This window comes from Alligator sinensis, unplaced genomic scaffold, assembly GCF_000455745.1.
Source record: "Alligator sinensis unplaced genomic scaffold, ASM45574v1 scaffold1140_1, whole genome shotgun sequence".
Lineage (NCBI taxonomy): Eukaryota > Metazoa > Chordata > Crocodylia > Alligatoridae > Alligator > Alligator sinensis.
In genome coordinates this window covers 998533-1019932 of record NW_005842441.1, presented here as the reverse complement: position 1 = coordinate 1019932, position 21400 = coordinate 998533, and the positions used below count along the sequence as shown (strand labels likewise).

Sequence of the window (21400 nt, the reverse complement as noted above, 5' to 3'; positions counted from 1 at the left end):
CTTCCCCAGAGCGAGAGCCTCAGTCAGGCGGCTCTGCATCAGCTCAGCAGCTGAAGCAAAAACCAAACACCCCGGCAGGGGCAGAAGGAGTGGTCCCTAGGGATCGCCGGAGCCAGGGCATTGATCCGGGAAGCCTCCCCATCCTGGAGGAATATTATTTCTAACACCAGGGGAGAAAAAGGGAGACGACCTGAGCTAGTGGTGGAGTCAGCAGGATTTTAAGACAGGCTGACTGAAGGTGACCATTAGCCTAGGTCCCTACGGTCGGGGATACCTCCCAGCAAGAAAGCCTGCGGAGAGCAGCAGGTCACCATCTCACCAGCAAGTGACTGGTTGGTGAGTGGATGGGGTGTAGGGGTGGCGAAGCCCTGTGGAACAATGGAAGCCTCAACTGTGAGTACACCCATGTCGGGGAACCCCTCTGGTAAAAGAGCTCCACTGAAGCCCTCCTTTGAATCACTGATAACATCAAAGTCATGGCAGGTGGGACAAGGGGAGGGGCTACCTAACGGAGGGTGATACTGGACGTGAGGCTCACCAATGTCACACTTTAGTTCAAGTGCCCCATTGCCATTTTGAAGCACGAAGATGCTGATACTTGAGGCACTGTGGTACTTTAATCAGACTGGCTCTTGGAGCCATTTTAATTGAAGTGCCACCCCTCCTGTAGTAGAATGCCATCTCTGTCTCTCCCCAAACTCTATCAGGTGGATGCCTAATTTGACAATTTGATTAGCATGGTCACTGCAAAGGGCAGACACCTCTGGCCCATCAGCTTCAGGTGACCCTGAGTTGTAACCTGAGCTGGATACATTCCTGAGGGAGGGGAAAACCTGCTCCCTCTGCCTACATGACTGGCCTCACACACCTGGGTGGGGGCTTAAATTCCCTGTTTTTCTAAGCAATGTCATCATGACTAGAAGAGGGCTAGAGACTCTGCCAATCTACCCAGCAACCAGTGATGCATTTCAAATTGGTTGGCTGGCAGCCAACAGTTGCTGGCTTTCATTGGATCAGGTAAATGAGGTCATAAGGTCTATATAAGTGAAGGACTGTCCAGGAGGTGGGGCAGCAGCCATGATGAGAACTCTTGGGGAAGCTGGACCATCTGAAACTCACTCTCTGTCTTGAAACTCATGGTCAGTGAACTGCTTGCCTCCAGAGGAAATCTCTACCTGCATCTGGATGATACTTATTAGTAAGCTACTTGAGATCTAACTAGATATATAGCTTGCAGTAACACAGATGCATAATCAAATGCTACCATGCCACTGTTTGTTCTAAGGGATTTGTCTGATATTGCTCTACCCCATACCCTATTCCAAACCTACTCCTTGTAACCAATAAAGTTCTCCTTTGTACCTAGTAGGGGAGATTTATTGGGAGAGGGCCTAGATCAGAGCTTTCCAAACTTTTCATGTTGGTGACACACTTTTTAGACGTGCATCATTTCGCGACACAGTAATTCTGTTCCGGGGGAGGGGCCAAGGGAAGCAGACACGAGTAAGGGAGCTCTGCGGTGCCCTTCCGCAAAATTTTCTGCATTTCGCGCGACACACCTATACACTGCCGCCGACACACTAATGTGTCACGGCACACAGTTTGGAAAGCTCTGGCCTAGATTATGTCTTGGGGTCCCCTTGGTTCAGCTGACCAAGGGAGATCACTGTTTATGGTTCAGACTGAAAAAAGCACCCCAAGTTCTTGCAGTGAGTCAAGTACTCTCAAGGACTACTAGGCCTGTATTTCCCAGAGGACAAAGGTCCAAGATCAGTCCAGACTCTAGGCGGTGGCAGCATTACCCCCAAGCATGTGGGTGTGCTCCAGGAAGGGGGTTGGCCGGATGTGAGGTGCCCCCAGGGAGGCACTCAGAGCCTGGAAGGTAGTTGGATGCAGTGAGGTGGGTGGCTCAATGCAGGAGCACCCCCTACTGGCCCACCACACCTCTTACCACCAGAGCACATGTAAAAGTGCCCTAGGCTCTAGGGGCAGTGCGGGTGTGGGGGCTGGTTGGGGGATAAGCCTGGGCAGTGATGTTCTGGGAATGTTCCCCAGGGGAAGGTTGCTCTACACACAGGGAGTTCCCCCATCCCAGAGAGTGATTCTAGGGCAGAGAGAGCTCCTGACACAGAAAGCCCCAGGTACCTAGTTGGGAGTCATAAGGGGCCTGTCGTAGTAGTGCAGGGATCCTACCACAGGAATTCCAGCCCCAAAGGTGTTTGTAGAAGTTGCTTTCTTTGTCATTTAAAGCCCTTTATTGCCATGACTTAACAGAAGTGCATAACTTTACAACACTTTATAAATGGGTACAGTGCTTTAAATTAACCCTTCTTAAATGAGGTATTAAATTTGAAGTGCTGTATTTTACAGCATTTCAGCAACTTCTTTAAATAACTTCTGTAGACTGGCCAAATTTCTGATCAGTGGAAAAACCCCAGGAGGTGGTGGAGTGCCTCTTGCCTCCTACCCTGGAAAGTTCAGGGAGGCACAGAGACCCCCTGCCCCCACCAAACACTACACTTCATGCATGCATGTTGCTGCATCCTTCACTAGAGCCCCCTGGTGGTGTTAGAGAAGGCTGCAGTCTTGTGAAATGTTCCAGCCAGGAATGGCACACAGGGGGCACGTCTACACATACATTAATGTGCATTTGCTACTACATATTAAGTTTATAACCTCTAATATGAGATACTACATAAATGCGTGTTAGACTGCTCTAATGCACAGTAGCAAAAGCGTGTGCCTTTTCAGTGATGCTTAATGTGCAGTAGTCTATTTCTACTGCATATTAGCACTATTTTAGACATGAAACTTTAATAAGCAAAATAGACTACTGAGTACTTATTATGGTACCTAGTCCCTTCTTTATAGTCAGTCATCAAATTAAGGGCATCCTATGGCTCCCTGCCTCCTGAGATGAGCCACTACTACTGAAAGGACTTTGGTGATGATATTTGGGGCCCTGGAAGGCTTCTCTAGTCCAAGGCCACATAGAATCCCACTCAGGACAGGCCTGGGCATGCTCTGCTCACACTCAACCTACATGCACCCTCAATTATATTCCAAACTGGGACTATGTCCATGAGGTTCAACAGGCATTTACTTGCATGCTGAAAACTGAGGGCCAGCCTCAAAGGCCTCACCACTCAAGTTATGGGTGTGGAAACTGACTGTGGGTGGAGAGGGGTGTGACATGGGCAAGACCTGTTTATGCTTGTTCTAGCTGGCAAACACCACCATGATGGTCCAGACAAACGTAAAGACAGCAAAGACAGGATCCTAGTCTGGTAGTGGTCCTGACCCACCCAAAAGTGTAGACACCCCTTGTCTAAGGGTCTTATGACAACATGAGAAAGAGAGTGTCCTGTAAGTAGATGGATGTGCACCAGTCCCCTTCATGTAGAGATGGGAAAACTGATGCCAGAGGAAACATTTTGAATTTGAGCTTGCAAATGAGCGTCTCTTAAGAATCTAGTACCAGTTGCCACCCCTCTCATCTCTTTAGAATCAGGAAAAATTCCTGTGAAACTTCTTTCATTTGAGGTGCAGGATAACTTGTTTATAAACGACAGAGCCAAGACAGGGTGAACTTCCTTCTGTAGTAGTGTCTCATGAGAGGCATCTTTGAAAAGGGACAGGGGAGGGGAATTTGGGGTAGGCAGCAATACAAACCAGATGGAATCCCCTTTTGTTATGATTCTGAAAACCTCCTGGTCCCTGCTTATTTGTGCCCCGGTCTGAGATGGGGCTCATGCATGGCTCAGCTACATGATCCAACATCCTGATCGAAAACAAAAGCCCTTACAGATGAATTCAAGGCTACAGTTGGGTGTTTATGCTTTGAATTTCTGGCTGCACTCTAGGAGGCTACTCTCCAGCATGCAAGGTAGGTGACAGTAATGCACCTACCTTTGGGGGTCCACAAACTAAGTCTAAGGGGTCCACAAAAGATTACTATGATCAATCAAACATATGTGAATACCTATCGTTACAATTCAAAGAGGTCCACACCTCCATAGACATTTTTTTAGGAGTCCTCAAAGGAAAAAAAGGTTGAAAACCACTGCTATAGGTAAAAGGGTGAACTGAAGGAACTGGCAGAGGGGATCTCGCAGACCTTGGCAATAATATTTGCTAAGTCATGGGAGACAGATGAGGTACCCGGAGACTTTAAAAAAGGCAAAAAAGAGAACCCAGGGAATTATATATCAGTTTTCTTGATCTTAATATGCAGGAAGTTAGTGTAACATATCATAAGGAAGTTCATTTGTGTGCGTCTGGAGGTGGAAAGGCTGATCACAAGCAGTCACTATGGACTTCCCCAGAACAAACTGGGCCAAACAGAAATGGTTTCCTTCTTCAACAAAATATCCAGCTGGGTGGATGAATGGAATGCAATGGATATAGCAGCAAGCAAAGGTTAATTATAAATGGATCCATGTGAGAAAGGCATGAAGAGATCTAGTGGTTGGAAGCAGAGGCTAGGCAGAAACTGATAATGGTGAGATAATAAGTTGATGAATGAATTTCTTGAGGGAGGTGATGGATTCTCTGTTGTTGATATTTCAAATGTGTTAAACATCTGTCATGGTTCAAACACAAGTCAAAGGCTGGATCAATGAATTGCTGCCTGAAAATCCCTGGCCTGTTTTGTTTAGGAGACCTGTCTGGATAGCCATAATATTCTCTATCAACCTTAAAGAATATAAACATAATCATTTGACCAGTTTCTGCCCACAGCTTCTGAATGAGAACAGACCCAGCTCAGACTCCAGGACAGAGAAAGAAAGTCAAGGGGTTCGGGATAGACAGTGAGGGAAAAATCCTGTGTTTAGGCAAAGCTTGCAAGGAGTGGCACAGGTTCAGACTTCATTAGCTAAGGTACAGATTGCCAGAGCAATCCAGTTAGGAGCCCAACTCTAGTTTCTAATCCTTGTGAGCTTCTGCAGGACCTGACTCCCAATCCAAACAGCAAGATTTAAGGTTTCACAGCATACTATTGAACCAAGAGAGGCCAAAGTGAACTTTCTGCTCAGAGCTGGGAGAGGAGCTTGCAGAACTAGTATCATACCCGTTCATACAACACATGCCCCTAGGGACATGCTGAGGCATTAAGGACATCATGGATTCCTAGAGGAAAGTATCATCTACTAAAATTTGTGGAGCTTGAGAGTTACCTGAGCACACCACACCGACATCTTCTCCATGGTGGCAGTTATGGTCTCCCCAGGACCTGGCCCTACATTCAGAGAGGGTAGCCTCTGTCCCAGTGCAGTTAACATCATCCAGCCAAATACGGTCAGATCCTCTCCCAAAATTAGCTCCTTGGGTTGATACAGCTTTCCCACAGTTCAGCTGCCTGCAGACCACTGTAGCATCTTTTTGGTCCCAGCCATCATCACACACAGTTCCCCACTCATGGTCATGGAGCACCTCAACTCTTCCAGCACAGCGGCTTGGGCCATTCACCAGTTGGAGCTCTGCAGAGACAGGAATGTTTCTGCCTGTAAAAAAAGCCAAGGAAAAACTTTTACAGACATTCCTCTGCTATTATCACTGGTGAGGTGGGGAAATCATAGTACTTTTCATTGATAGGACTATATAGCTTGAGCCCACTGTGACTATGCACCATCAGCTCACTCTCCAGCACTGGCATGCAGTCACTTCTGGGGCAGCACAGTCCCCAGAAAATGCCAGTCAGTACTTTGGGGTTCTCAATATTGATGTGGAAATAACCCAGACAAGGTCTAAGAAGGCCAACAATCCAAAGTGTGATCCCACATTCAGTCCTCTTGAAGAGGTGCTGGCTCCAACTGACAGCAGTTCTGACGCATGAGACCTGTAATAAATGGCACCCCCATTGAGCCATATGCTGGTTGGGAGTTGGAACAACCCAAGATGGGAAGGAAGTTTGCACTGCCTCCAACATCCAGCCCCTTTGGACAGGTTGCTACTATAGTACTGGGGCATTTAAGTCAGCAGTGACTCAGGGTATGCAGAGCCCTGGAATGATTGCCTCCTGTTCCCTCCAACCTCATCTGCTAGCCCTGTGCTAGGGTACAGACCTAGGAAACTCAGGGGACAGTACACTCTGTCAGAAGAACATCCCATCATGACCCCTAATGCTGTCTCTGTAGGGCAGCCTCCCTCATGACACACTGGGTCATGGGCAGCACTCACTGTGAAGGTTGAACACCTCCTACTAGACTCATGTCCCACTCATGGCAGACACAGAGACCCCCAGCCACACACTGGGACATTAGAGGGACTCTGAGGGAAGAATGATCTCTGGAAGATTCCCAGACTATTTCTCTGCAGCAGTCCAATGCCAAGGAGAAAGGACATCACCTGAGCAGACCACACCAGCGTCTTCTCCGTGGTTACAGTTATGGGTTCCCCAAGGCCTGGCCCTGCATTCAGAGAGTGCAGTTTCTGTCCCTGCACAGTTCACCTCATCTAGCCAGATAGGGTCAGGTCCTCGCCCAAACCGAGCCCCGCCTAGGGCTGATTCTGCTGTCCCACAGCCCAGCTGCCTGCACACAACTGCAGCATCTCTTAAGTCCCAGGTGTCATCACACACTGTTCCCCACTGCTGGTTGTGGAACACCTCAACTCTTCCAGAGCAGTGATTTGGGCCTTGAACAAGTCGAAGTTCTACTGTGACTGGAATGGCTCCCCCTGCAAGCACCCCAAGGGAAAAAAAATCTCAAGTTACTCTGCCTCTGGTTATTAGTGATGTGAACAGAGCATCCTGCTGACAGGGTTCAATGGCCTCTCAGTAAAGCTATTGAATGTGAAATACCCACCCATCAGCATTGCCATACAACCACTAATGGAGGGAATAACATCAAAAACAATTAGTGCCAAGCAATGTGATCCAACATTTTTGGATAATTAATCATTCACTGAATTCATGGGCTTAATAGCCAAGATGAAATTAATTGCAAATGAGGTCTAAGGAAGAGGCCAAAAATTCATATTGGGAGCCTGAATTTATAGACTCTGTTAAGAGCTACAGGCTCTACATGACAGCATAGAGTCGAATCTGTGCTCTGCAAAGCACCTCATCAAGCCATACTGTGTTTTTGTGTCAGAATGATCTATGCTGGGAAAAAAGATTTCACTGCCCAGACACCTAATCCCCTCTAGCAGATTCCTAGCACGGTGCCTGGGCATTTGGATCAGCAGTGACTCAGAGCACGTCAAGGCCTTGACTGCTTGCCTCCTGCTTCCTGACACACCATTTACTAGGCCTGTGCTAAGGCACTCTGGGAGGATTGCTTACTCTGACATGAGAGCCTCCCTGACCCTTATAATGCAACTCCCCTTGCAACATACTGGGGCACTAGGGTCAGCACTCACTGCCTGGGAAGAACTTCCCCTACTGAATCCTAATGATACCCTATTGCACAGCCCCCTACCATGACACACAAAGACACTGGGGTCAGTAGTCATTGTGAGGGCAAAGCATCCCCTACTGTACTCTAAAGCTAGCTCAGCAGCACAGCCTTCGTTGGGATGCACTAAAGCAGTGGAGGGCAAACATTTTTGGCACTTAGCACAAATTAGCCCGACACCCTCCTAAATGCCACTCTGATCCCTTTTTCTTAGCTGATCTGCTGCTCAGCTTTCTGCTTCCTGCCCTATCTGCCACTAAGCTGCCTATCCTCTCCCCAGTCTGCTTCCTGCCACACACAAAGATTGCCCATGCCACTTTAGATACCCATGCTGCAGATTGGCCACTCCTGCACTAGGGCACTGGGCTCAGCACTCAATCTAAGGGATAAACACCCCTACTGGATTATGGGTTCCTGCACCACAGCACCCCTTGGGACCAGGGTACAGCAGCTCTGGGAGCATCCATGACTCAGAAACATCCTCCAGGGAGACTCCAAGATAATTTCCCTGTAGCAGCCTAGTGCCAAGGAGAAAGAGCATCACCTGAGCAGACCACACCGGCGTCTTCTCCGTGGTTACAGTTATGGGTTCCCCAAGGCCCAGCTCTGCATTCAGAGAGTGCAGTTTCTATCCCTACACAGTTCACCTCATCTAGCCAGATAGGGTCAGGTCCTCGCCCAAACCGAGCCCCGCCTGGGGCTGATTCTGCTGTCCCACAGCCCAGCTGCCTGCACACAACTGCAGCATCTCTTAAGTCCCAGCTGTCATCACACACGGTTCCCCACTGCTGGTTGTGGAACACCTCAACTCTTCCAGAGCAGCGGCTTGTGCCATTCACCACTCGGACCTTTCCTGAGCCCATAACAGCTCCATCTGCAACAAACACAAGAGAGTAAAGACATAAAAGAAATATCACTGGAACAAATTAGGTTTATTAGGATGCAGTTCAGACTAATGGGATACAGCTAGTGTGGTAATTCATCATTCAGTAGCTTTCTGGACTAAATAACCATAGTGAAATCATTCAGATGAAGTTAGAGGTGGCCACAAATTCAGAATGAGACCCTGAGCTCGCTGTCCCCAGGGACAGCTATACGCTTCCTCAGGCAGCAAATTTAGCCTGTGGAATCTGTCTCACAGGATACACCATAGACCCATATTGAGCTTGGGAGTTGACCACGGGTGATGACTTTGTATCTCCCCATGTACTTCACTCCCTCCCAACAGCAAATGAACACAGTGCCAGGACATTTGAGCTGGCACAGGTACAAGGTATGTTGAACCCTGTACTGATCATCTCCTGCTTGCTGAAAGGCAGTCTACCAGTCCTTTGCTGAAGTACTTGGGGCAGCATTAACTCTAAGGGGAGAGGAACTTCTGCTCCACAAGGACTTCTCCCTCTATCACAGTGCCACCTAGAACCCGTAGTCAGCACTGTCTCAGGGTCCCCTTCCTGGAGTGGCCCCAATGATGAGGATCAAGAGTATCACCTGAGCACACCACCCCAGCGGCTTCTCCATTGTTGCAGTTATGGATTCCCCAAGGCCTGGCCCGGCATTCAGTGAGAGCCTCCTCCGTCCCTTGGCAGTTAACATCATCCAGCCAGATACGGTTAGATCCTCGCCCAAACCGAGCCCCACCGGGGGCTAACACTGCTGTCCCACAGCCCAGCTGCCTGCATACCACCCCAGCATCTCTTAAGTCCCAGCTGTCATCACACACGGTTCCCCACTGGTTGTCATGAAACACTTCGACTGTCCCAGAGCAGCGGCCCAGGCCATTCACCAGTCGGAGCACTTCTGAGGTAGGAATTTCTGCACCTGTAAGACATCCAAGGGAATTAACACAGAGGATCCATCACTGAGTCAGGGTAGGATTTTTGGGAAGCAGTTCAGGCTAATAGGATGCAGCTATTTGGGGTAATTTATCATTCAGTACTTTCTGGGCTAAAAAACTTCAGGGGAACAATCCAGATGAAGTTAGTGGAGGCCAGCAATTCACAATGAAACCCTGAGCTCATTGTCCCCAGGGGCAGCTGTAGGCTTCCTCAGGTAGCAAATGCAGCCTTTGGGATCTGTGTCACAGGATACCCCATATTGAGCTTGGGAGTTGATACAGGTGATGACTTTGTATCACCCCATGTACTTTACTCCCTCCCAACAGGGACCTAGCACAATGCCAGGACATTTGAGCTGGCACAGGCTTAGAGTATGTTGAGCTCCATACTGATCATCTCCTGCTCTCTAAAAGACAGTCTGCTAGCCCTGCACTGCAGCACTTGGGACACTATTAAGTCTGAGGGGAAAGGGACTTATCCTGCTCCACAAGGACATCTCCCTCTATCACATTGCCACCTAGAAACCATATTTAGTCAGCACTGTCCCAGGGTGATATTTCAGTCCCCTTCCTGGAGTAGCCCCAATGCTGAGGATCAAAAGTATCACCTGAGCACACCACCCCAGCATCTTCTCCATGGTTGCAGTTATGGTTTCCCCAACGCTTGGCCCGGCATTCAGTGAGAGTCTCCTCCGTCCCTTGGCAGTTAACATCATCCAGCCAGATACGGTTAGATCCTCGCCCAAACCGAGCCCCACCGGGGGCTGACACTGCTGTCCCACAGCCCAGCTGCCTGCATACCACCCCAGCATCTTTTAAGTCCCAGCTGTCATCACACACAGTTCCCCACTGGTTGTTATGAAACACTTCGACTCTTCCAGCACAGCGGTTCTGGCCGTTCATCAGCTGGAGCTCTTTGGTGGCAGGAATGGCTCCATCTGAAAGAAACCCAAGGAAATAACTCTCACAGACATTCCTCTGCTGCTTACCACTACTGTGGTGGGGGAACATAGCATCTGCCACTGACAGGATGGTGCAGTCTTTGCATAGAGCTACTGCCTATGAAAACCTAATTTACTAAATATCGGTGGGCAGCCACCACCAGGGCAGGCTCCAGTTGTTGGGAAGGAGGCCAAAGAAATGTTAGCAAGTAATTTTGGGTAATTTATCATTTGATCAATTTTGGGGTTAAATAAAAGTCTTGGAAAAATCTAGAACAGGGTCTTATGAGACCAGCAATTTACAGAATGATCCAGAAGCAGCTGTAGATTCTCCAGTAGCAAATCTGACTAGTGGATATGTGCTGCATAGCATCCCATAGAGCTGGACTGGGCAGAAAGCCTCTCACACCTCCCTTAACACTTCTTCTTGCTTCACATCCAAAAGCCCCACAATGGGGTATCAGATCAACATGTAGTGAGGAGAGCAACAGCTAATGGGGGCCCTTATCTCTCCATGAAACACAAGGGGGAAGTTACAGTCAGACCTGAGTGCAAGGGGAAAGAATGCCTAATGAGCCCCACCTTCATCCTTTTAACACCTGCTATCACATGATGGATGAGGGGTACCTGAGCATACCACACCGGCATCTTCCCCGTGATTACAGTTATTGATTCCCCAAGGCCTGGCCCCACGTTCAGAAAGGGCAGCTTCAGTCCCTCTGCAGTCCGTGTCATCCAGCCAGATATGGGCAGATCCTTGTCCAAAGAGAGCCCGACATGGGGCTAATATGGCTGTCCCACAACCCAACTGCCTGCACACCACGTTAGCATCGAAAAAGTCCCAGTCATCGTCACACACGGTGCCCCACATGTTGTTATAAAACACCTCGACCCTCCCAGCACAGCGACTGGAACCATTCACCAGACGAAGTGGAGCCAGGACAGAAATGACTGAGCCTGCAACATGCCAAGGGAAAAACTCTCAGAGGCTTTTCTTTGTATCTGGTGCAGATAGTGATGCTGGTGACTGTAGCATTAGTGATCAGTCTGACTGGCCTCCAAGAGGGATGTCTACATATCAGCAGTTAATTTGCTACCACTGACACGCAGCCACCTCTGGAGTGGGATGGGGCAGCCAAGAAATAGGACAGGGAAATAAGTGTGTGGGCTAGGTAGAACTGGAAGAAAGAAGGAACCTCTATCTTGACACAATTGTTGGGGAATGTTAAAGGTTAGAGCTCATTATATAAGTTGCAAATTGGGCACAACAGTGTTAGGTCCAAGACTCTTGACAAAGTAGCCATGGACTTCTTGTCTCTTGCAAGTGGCAGCCAGCTCCACATAACATCAAATTCAGCTGGTGGGGTCTAGAGACATACACTGCTCCATTTTGCTGTAGTGGGGCACAGGGATCAGACTGATCTGACATGGACAAATGCCTCTCTCTTCAACCCATTCACTGCTCCTGACCAGAATGGTCTTAACTCTGTACTGGATCATCAGAGTCACTGCTGACAGCGGCAAGAGTGAATACTGCCCCCCACCCCTCCCAGCTTTCCTGAAGGAAAGGCTTTCAGAACTGAAGGATCCAGGATCAGCACAGACTGCAAAGTTGGCTGCTCCTTATTGAAATGCCTTTGCACTGCCCTGGTTGCAGGTGTCAGCATTGCCTCCATCAGAAAAAGCAGACTGTGAGATGGAAATTTCCCAGTCTGCTTCTTTCAGTACCTAGGGAAGCATGGAGGATGAGGGATACCTGAGCATACCACGCCAGCATCTTTTCCATGGTGGCAGCTATTGTTTCCCCAAGGCCTGGCCTTGCATTCAGTGAGAGCAGTTTCTGTCCCATTGCAGTTAACATCATCTAACCAAATGTGCTCAGATCCTTCTCCAAAGTGAGCTTCAAGTGGGGCAGATAATGCTGTCCCACAGCCCAGCTGTTTACACACTACTTCAGCATCAGTTAAATCCCAGCTGTTGTCACACACAGTTCCCCATTGCTTGTCATGGAGCACCTCGACTCTTCCAGTGCAGCGATTTGAGCCATTCAGCAGCCGGAGGTGAACTGGTTCTGGAATGGTTGTGTCTGTAAACACAACAGGAAAGAAATGCTTAGGAGGGATCTTGTATGTATGATCACTAGTAACTGTGGGGAAGATGGGTTCTTGTGCCCCCTCTTTATGACTGCTGACATGCAACCATCCATGGCCTTAATATAGTTAACACCATATTAAGCAGTGATATGGCATAAAGAGCGATGGGAGGGTGTCTCACAGAGACACCCCTCTCCCTGTAAAATAATATTTCATATCACTGCCATCAACACTGTGGCTAGTAGTGACCTCACTGCAAGGGGCACTCACCCTTTAGTGAGTGCCCACAGCCACCTCACTCTCTGCAAAACTCACCTTTAACAACCCATGGTACAAAACATTCAGAGCTGACTTCAAGGGGAAAGAACCCTTTAATGACACCACAACCTGCCCCATGTAGCAGTCCTGCATGAGATACCTGAACATACAACGCCAGCATCTTCTCCATGGTGACAGTTATGAACTCCCCAGGACCTGGCATTGCATTGAGTAAGGGATGTTTCCGTGCCTATACAGTTCACATCATCCAGCCAGACACGGGTAGAGCCTCGTCCAAATTGAGCCCCTCCTGGAGCTGACACTGCCGTCCCACAGCCCAGCTGCCTGCAAACCACGCCAGCATCTTTTAAGTCCCAGTTATCATCGCACACTGTTCCCCACTGATGGTCATGAAGCACCTCAACTCTCCCAGCGCAGCGAGTGTGACCATTCACTAGGCGGACTGAAGCCAGGTCTATGTCTAAATCTGCAAACATGCAAAGAAATAAATACATGGAAAATCCTGTGCATCTGATCATTAGTAACAGTGGAGAATGCAAGCCCTAACTGAAAGGCTTCTGTAGACAGCTACAGTCTGTCATAGGTTCCTTCACCACCACTGATTGGTACCAAACCTAGAGGTAAGAAATGGCACCTGAGACAGGCAGGGGAAATCTGGAAGTGTGGAAGAGTCCTGGACCCCATCATGGCTTAAGGGAAGGTTACAGGTTCAGAGTAATACGGTAGTTAAACTTGGCCAGAAAAATGGGATGGGGAATTGAATGACTGGCCAAACGTTTCATTCTATTCTTTCCTGATCAGCCATGACCAAGTCTTTCTCTGGTACTCTTTCTGAATCTGGCCGTTGGGCAGCCCTGGGAGGGAGGTTTGCAGGAAACATGAGGCCAGGAGGAAGGAAGCAAGCCAGATGTGTGTGGCTCAGTGAGGCGGCTGCTAAACAAGAAAGTAAAGGACTCTTGTTTCCAGCAGCAGGCACTTTCTCTCTGGCACTGCCCTTCATCCATTTTTTTCCAGTGGCTGTTAATGGCTCAACTCCAAAAAAAAAGTGCTGGAAAAAAGGTTATATAATGGGTGACCTGAAGTCTTCTGTCTTGATTCATGCCCTCTCTGGGTGAAAGGGGCCTAGAAATCAAGACCCAGCCACTAAGCTGTGAGGAAAATAAGATATGGGGAAATAAACACACACCCCTCTTTCTTCTTCCTGAGATTAGGTCCCATAGTCACAGGGTCTGGCTGACTCCATTTTCTAGGTCTGCTATGCATCCACAAGAGCCTTGTGCATGATGAGCCCTGGTCATGCATGCATGACTAATATACTCATCCTTTCACACAGGGCTACATGTCAAGCAATAGGATTTCCTTGGGCACTGAAGTGCCAAAAATACCTTATAGACATCCAAGAAAGGGCCACTTAGAGAATCAGGAAAGAACAGAATGCCACCCAGAGATTCCTAGGGTTACTGGTGAAAGGTTGCAGGCTGTCTGGCACTGTATCTAACCACTATGGTCAATGGCCAGAGAATGCATTGAACCATAGACGGGCATAGCATTCAGGGGAGAGAAAAGGCCTTTTACAGTGACCGCCTCATCCACTCCTTGCTGAAACAGCCTCCCTTAGGACCACACAGGGGCATTGTGCACACACTCTAAGAGGAGAGTACCCCAAACTGCTATCCCAAAATTGCTCTTAATGCTTCAGGCCCCAACCTCTTGCTGGAACATCACGGTGTGCAATGAGTCTGATGGGTGAGAGCTTCTTACTGAGTCCCACCCTAATATCTGCAGAATATTTTGACAACACAGTATGGAAAACTGAATCTGGACTAACTACAAGGGAATAACATTCCATTAAGAGCCCTCATCCTGCTCCCTGAAATAACCATGGTGACATAATGAATGAGGCTTACCTGAGCACACCACACTGGCATCTTCTGCGTGGCTGCAGTCATTTTGACCCCAAGGCTTTGCCTTGCATTCAGAGAGGGCAGCTTCTGTCCCCACGCAGTTAATGTCATCAAGCCATACGGGCCCAGAGCCCAGCCCAAAGTGAGCCTTATGTGGAGCTGACACTGCGGTCCCACAGCCCAATTGTCTGCACACAATGCCAGCATCATTTAAGTCCCAGTCATCATCACACACGGTTCCCCACTGACCATCATGAAACACCTCAACTCTTCCAGCACAGCGACTTGAGCTCTTCACCAGCCGGACCTGAGCTAAAGCTGGAGGAACTGAGCCTGTGAACACCGCAAATGAATAAATACTCAGAGTGATTCCCAGGCATCTGATCTCTATTGATATCAAGGAAGGTAGCATTTTCCACTCCTGGGTCCAAACAGCTTCTGCACATAGCTACTGCACATTAGGGGTCTCTGTGAGGAGTTTCTCTGCAGGGTGAACTGCTGTCACTTTTAGCTTGGTAAAGAGCAGTTGACTGAAAGGGCATGGGTAGATTTGGACTTTGTTGGACAGGAAGTGAAGAAATATCTTCTGTCCACTCACAGCTAAGAGGGATGTTATGATTCATATTTATTACTAGAGATTTAAAGTGGCCCAAGCAAGGAGGTTAGAAGGCTTGACTTAGGACCGTGGTTGTTTCATCCTCCTGATAGGCTAGATGCACTGATTCAAACCAGTGACATCAATGGATTACAGAGGATCCTGTTATGCTACAGTAGGGTATAGAGGTCAAGGAAAAGCCATTCTATGGCATTTTGCACACTACTTCGTCTAGTGCTGAGCCCCTTTAGTACCATGCTGCAGAAGATGGCTCAGTCACAATTACAAAGATTTCTTCCCCAACCATCTCCATATTTTGCAGTGCTTTAGTGCTCCCCTGAGACATAGGTCTCACTGCAGGGGAGAATGCCTGTTAATGTTATGGTCAGCCCACAACTTGTGTTGGGGCACTAGAGTTAATTCAGACTCAGAAAGGAAAGGAGGTGGCATCATGCAAACTTCTAAACCTGCCCCTGCAGCTCCCTGATCATTATGAAAAGGGACAGTTACCTCCGCATACAACACTGGCATCTTTTTTATGTGTACAGCTACTGTCTTCCAAAACTGTAGTTCTGCACAGGGAGAGGCTGGTTTCTGTCCCTGTGCAGTTCACCTTCTTCAGCCAGATGTGGTCAGATGCCTCTCCAAAGTGAGCCCTGCCTGGGGCTGACACTGCCGTCCCACAGTCGAGTTGCGTGCACACTACTTGAGCCTCAGTTAAATCCCAGCTCTCATCACAAATGGTGCCCCAGGTGTTGTTGTAAAGCACCTCAACTCGCCCAGCACAGCGGTTCGTGCCATTTGCTAGCTGGATTGCAACTGGATCAAAACTATTTGAAGCTGCAGACACAATAAGAGAATAAACGCTTAGGGAGATTTCTGTGCACAGACATATTTGGGAATATTGCACCTCAAACTGGTGGGTCTAAACAGTGTCAATACACATGGTCAAGAATTCCCTCACCATCTCCAACGTGCAGCCAACCCTAGATAGTAACAGGCAACAGGGACAGGCAAGGGAGATCTGGCTCAGGGAATGGTCACAGGAAGTATGGGAAGGTCCTGTACCCAATTACAGCCACAGAGGGTGTTAACATTCTGGACTAATACTTAGAGATGCAAAGGGGACAGAACAGTTGGGTTCAGAGACAGGGGCTTGGCAAAGAATTCCAGGGTAACTAATCCTTGTGGGAGGCTGCATGCTTCATCTGCCACTGCATGTGTCCAGTAAGATCAAGGGCAAGAGTGCTACATTGTTTCTCACAGGGTTCAAAGACAGCAGATATTGGAAAAAGCCTCTCATGGTAACTCCTGCATGTCTCCCTGAAGCACAGCCCTCCTTAGCATCACCCAGGGGCACGGTGGGCAGTGCTGGCCCTGAGCACCCCTTATGGAATGCCTCCTGCCCCAATCTTGTAGCACAGGCCTTTTCACCATAAAGGACACCAAAAGCATCACTGAGTACAAGGAACAAGCATCCACAAGCAGCCCTTGCTCAACTCTATACAGCACTCATAGAGACATTTGAGAGCTACCTGAGCACACCACAGATGCATCTTCCCCATGGTAACAGTTATTTTTTCCCCATGAACTGGCTTGGCAGTCAGAGAGGGCAGCTTCCAACCCCGTGCAGTTCACTTCATCCAGCCAGATGCGTTCATGTCCTCGCCCAAAGTAAGCCTTGCCTGGGGCTGATACCGCTGTCCCACAGCCCAGCTGCTTGCACACCACTCCAGCATCAGTTAAATCCCATCCATCGTCACACACAGTTCCCCACTGATGGTCATGAAGAACCTCGACTCTCCCAGCACATGAGTTGGGGCCATCAACCAGTTGGAGCGGGCCTCGCTCTGGAGTGTCGGAGCCTGCAAACATCCCAAGGAAGCACATGCTCAGAAAGAATCTAATTACGGGAGATGCTACAGGATTAGCAGTGGCCTCTGCATGCAGCAGCTGCAGGTTAAGAGGTTCCCTGACCACCAGTGTCAGGTATCCACCACTGAGAGATCAGGGCCTCTAGGAGACAGGGCACAAGAAGAGGACTGTGTAGCACAGCAGGTGAGGTGGACTTCAGTGTCCAGACCCAGCTTTGAGGCATGTTTCAGTTTCACAGCTAATTACCCATAGCAATTTGATCAGGTTCACAGCTAATTACTCATAATAACGGGATGAGGATCCTTTTTTGTGCAGGAGGAAGCTCCAGTTCCTAATTTGTTTGTGTGGCTTTAGGCTCAGCTTGACACCAGAGCTGACTAGTGGGAGCAAAGGTCTCACAGTGCCCCACTGTGCCCAGTGGGACACAGTTACAACCAGGAAACTGGATGAAGGAGGGCTTCCTATTGCACTGCACGCATCACCTCATGCAGTGCAGGGCCATCACCTTGCTGGGCTGCCAATGGAGAGAGGTTATCACCAGGGATCCAGGTTTTCCATTTGCCATGGAAAAACACAGATTTTCTCCTTTAAAGGAGAAAAACCTAGGAAACTGTGGGTTTTCCCTTTCAGGTCAGCAGAGTTCCAGCCTGCAGTGGGCTGCTTGGGCCTGGGGGGAGGGGATGCAGAGGGAAGGAGGTGCCATGTGCGTGTATGCATGCAGACATGCAAGTGGCAGCCAGGCAGGATGGAGGAGAGCACCTCCCACAGCTTCCTCCAGGTAAGTCTATGGGAACAGCTGGGAGAGACACAGGGGACACATCAGGGGGGCAGGGGGGCACAGGCAATGCAGGGATGGGGCCCCTGTGCCCCCATATTTATGCACCCACAACAGGGCACAGAGTTGCAGCTGGGCCAGACCAGCTCCAGGCAGGGGCTGCTTCCATGACCCAGCAGGCAGGACTTAGTGTGGGAGGGAGTGCTACCATGGCCATCAAGGGGAGGCACCCCCTGCCCATCCAGCAGCAGCAGGGAGAACAACACCATGCTGTCGTGCTTCACCTTGGCACTCATGGTGGCATAGTGCTTCCTCCCACGCTGGGTCCTCCCTGCTGGGCTGTGGAGGCAATTCCCCCCCCAGAGCTGGTTCAGCCCAGTTGCAGCCCTGTGCCCTAATGTGGACATAGAAATCTGGGGGGTGGGCACATGCCCCCCCCCACACACACTCCTGGGGTGTCACCTGTGCCCCCTTATCCCCAGACATGTCTCATGTGCTCTTCTGCCCCCCCTTTCCCACACACCCACCCCCTTCCTCCCACACTGGGGGCTGTGAGTTGAGGGCATTGGGTCAGGAGTGATGGGTACGGTCAGGATTAGAGGACTATGGGTCAGAAGTGATGGACACTGGCAGGGCCAGGGGGCCGTGGGTAGGGTGTGAGGGGTACTGGCAGGGACAGGGGGATGTGGATTGGAAGTTGGGGGCGCTGGCAAGGCTGGGTGGCTGTGGGTTGGGAGTGAGGGGAACCATCAGGGCTGGAGGGGCTGTGGCTTGGGAGTGAGGGGCAATGGCATGGGCAGGGGCAGGGCACCAGCATATCAGGGCTGCTCAGTGCCACAGAACAGCAGGGAGGAGAGAAGATAATGGCAGCTGGACCCACATCTTGGTAAGCAAAGGGGGCAGGAGAAGCGCTGATTTTTCATGATAAAAAATTCAAAATCAAATGCCAAAATATATAGAATTTATTTTATTATAATGATTGGGGCACTGGTAGGCTTCCAAATTGCTTCAAAATTGTAAATATATCAATAAAACATTGTGTTCAACTGATACCTATATCTATATATAGTGGCATTTCATTTTAATTGCAGAAAAATGTGGATTTTAGAATTTTTTAATCATAGAATTTGGGATTTTTAAACAGTGAAAACCAGGATCCCTTTATGTTGAATCCCATACTAAACACTAAACACTAAACACTAATCCCATACTAAACACTAAACACTAGCCAAGCCAGTGTTTAGCTCCTGGCTGAATCAATGAGGTCAATGTGCAAAGAGTACTGTGACTGAGCTGCTACTCTGCTCCCCAAAGCACAGACTCTGCGCAGAGCCCTGGATCAGTTCTGACTCACAAGGAAAAGTATGATTTATGGTTCAAAGCACCAAACCTGATGCCTTCTACCCCTTGAGCTTTGTGAAGGATGTAGGTTACCTGAACACACAACACTGGCATCTTCTATGTGGTTACAGTTATGTTTTCCCCAAGGGTCTGCGCTGCATTCAGAGAGGGCAGATTCTGTCCCTGTGCAGTTTACTTCATCCAGCCAGATACGGTCAGATCCTGCTCCGTAGCGAGACCCGCGTGGGGCTGATAGTGCTGTCCCACAGCCCAGCTGTCTGCAGACCACATAGGCCTCAGTTAAGTCCCAGGTGTCATCACACACAGTGCCCCATGTGTTATTATAAAACACTTCGACTCTCCCAGCACAGTGACTTGGACCATTCACTAGTCGGATCTCAGCTGGGCCTGGAGTGGCTGATCCTGCAACAACCCAAAGGAATATTCAAATATAGGAATAAGACATGGAATACAGGGAATTTCTTCTGCAAAGGGACCTGGTAGTTGAATGAGTGGCTCGGGAGGCTGGGAATGGAACACAAGGTCTTCTCTACCTGTGGGTTAGGTCAGTTCTCACTAACTCTCAAGAGGTACAGGGCCAAATCTGTTCCTGCATATTATACAGCATCCAAGGAGATGGGGCACCCCACCACAGAGCTGGGTGTCCCCTGTGATCATCAGTGCCACCCTGCAGCCTAGTTGCTTGTGCCCAGCCACCTCCCCTGACTCCTTTTGTTGCAGCTGGCATCATTGACCTTTCCCCCTCTATTTATGAGTGGGTCAGGACTGCTCACCAGCCACAAGCAGGGCTGAGAAACCCAAATGGAAGGCTGGCCTGAAATGTGTCCCACAAGAAATAAAGGCAAAATGTCCATTAGGGCCAGATCATCCCTCTAACCTAAGTCCGGGATCACTCTTTCACTGTAGGTTATGAACTTAGGGGAAAACCAGGATCCCCTATGGACAGTGAGAGTCAAAGCCCAGAATCTGATTTGGGGTTCCCCAAAGTCAATCTGGCATTATGCCAGGACAGCACTAGCATCAGGGTTCTGGTTGTGAACCTGGTTACCCCCCGGTCAATCCAGGTATACCCCATTTGCTTCAGTGAAGTCAGGGCTTCATTCTGATCTCAATTACTTCGAGAGAAATCTGGAATCAATTTGCCCCATTTGCTTCAATGAAGTCATGGCTGGATTCTGACCCCAGCATTGTACAGTGACTGTGGTGGGAGTGCCCACCCAACAGGTGCCCCTAGAAAGCCTACCTGATTGGGCATCTCTGGTGATTTGGGTACAGGGATGTCTAGCATGTGAATCCCAGATGGAATTAGGTGTTAGATGGGCTCCTCTGCACTTGGCTCTGCCAGGATGACAGTAGCTCTGGGCATGCTCAATACCTGGACTATAGGTGCCCAGGGGGTGAGGCAGCATTTCTCTGATTTTTTTCTTTTGAGATCCCATTTAACATGCCTCAGCTTCTTTGTGAATCCTGGTCTGAGATGCTGTTGAAAATTTTGCCCCTGATCCCTTCACATGAATTTGGGGCTCAATGCTGCGATTTTTTCAGCGACTGAAAACTGCTAATAGCCACATCAGAGATCTCATTTTTTACTGAGTCAAACTTTTATTGACTTTGCTACCTCACATAGGAGCTGATCAAAGGCCACAAATCACTCTGACTCACTGGGCAATAGCAGGTCCCAGGGGCACAATATGGCCTGGGTCTTTGGACAGCCAGGATTCCATGTGTCCTATTTGCCCTTCAGCCACACTCAGTGGTTTTAGTAACATAACTGTGGATTAATATAGCCTCTGTCATCCAGGGATCTCAAATGCACAATATTAGCACCTCACAAAATCCTAACCAGGCTGGGTCAGTGTCTATTGTTTCTAACTAGCTGGAAAGGAATATGCACTGCATGGAAAGGAAGTGACCACATGAGGAAGTAGACCACCATCTCCCAGCTCCAAGTGACATAATATAGTCACTACTTAAATAATCCTAACACTACCATCCTCCACTCCAATTTATGGGCTAAATACCCAGAGAATCATGCACAGATTCATGCACCACTTGCACACTGCAAATACTTACCAGGCACCAGGAATCCTGGAATGGAAACTGAAAGAAAGAAAAGACATGGCATAAGTCTGCATTTTACAGCTCTGCAAAAGCTGGACTTCCTGGGCGATGTCAAAACACTTATGGAATCATAGAATTGGAAGGGAAATCAAGAGTCATCTGGTCCAACTCTATGCACAAATGCAGGAACGCTATCCCAAATCCTTGTCCAATGCTTATCCAGCCTCCTTTTGAAAACATCCAATACAGGGTATTCCACAATTTCCCCGGGCAGTCTATTC

The 21400-nt window shown here is 49.0% G+C and overlaps 1 protein-coding gene across 2 annotated transcripts in view; it reads right to left on the bottom strand.

Annotated features, from left to right (window-relative positions):
- LOC102380035 (deleted in malignant brain tumors 1 protein-like) overlaps positions 1–21400 on the bottom strand; it is a 42779-nt gene that overhangs the window by 6750 nt on the left and 14629 nt on the right. The window contains exons 2-13 of one of the 2 annotated variants that reach the window (XM_014523080.2): positions 21132–21158; positions 19131–19460; positions 16582–16911; positions 15557–15886; positions 14455–14784; positions 12687–13013; positions 11932–12261; positions 9843–10172; positions 8889–9218; positions 7942–8271; positions 6349–6678; positions 5178–5504 (exon numbers count right to left, since the gene is read on the bottom strand). In XM_014523080.2, coding sequence (XP_014378566.1) covers positions 5178–5504; positions 6349–6678; positions 7942–8271; positions 8889–9218; positions 9843–10172; positions 11932–12261; positions 12687–13013; positions 14455–14784; positions 15557–15886; positions 16582–16911; positions 19131–19460; positions 21132–21158 — 3651 coding nt within the window. The remainder of the gene's footprint in view (positions 1–5177; positions 5505–6348; positions 6679–7941; positions 8272–8888; positions 9219–9842; positions 10173–11931; positions 12262–12686; positions 13014–14454; positions 14785–15556; positions 15887–16581; positions 16912–19130; positions 19461–21131; positions 21159–21400) is intronic. The other variant, XM_025212040.1, reaches the window with a different exon arrangement.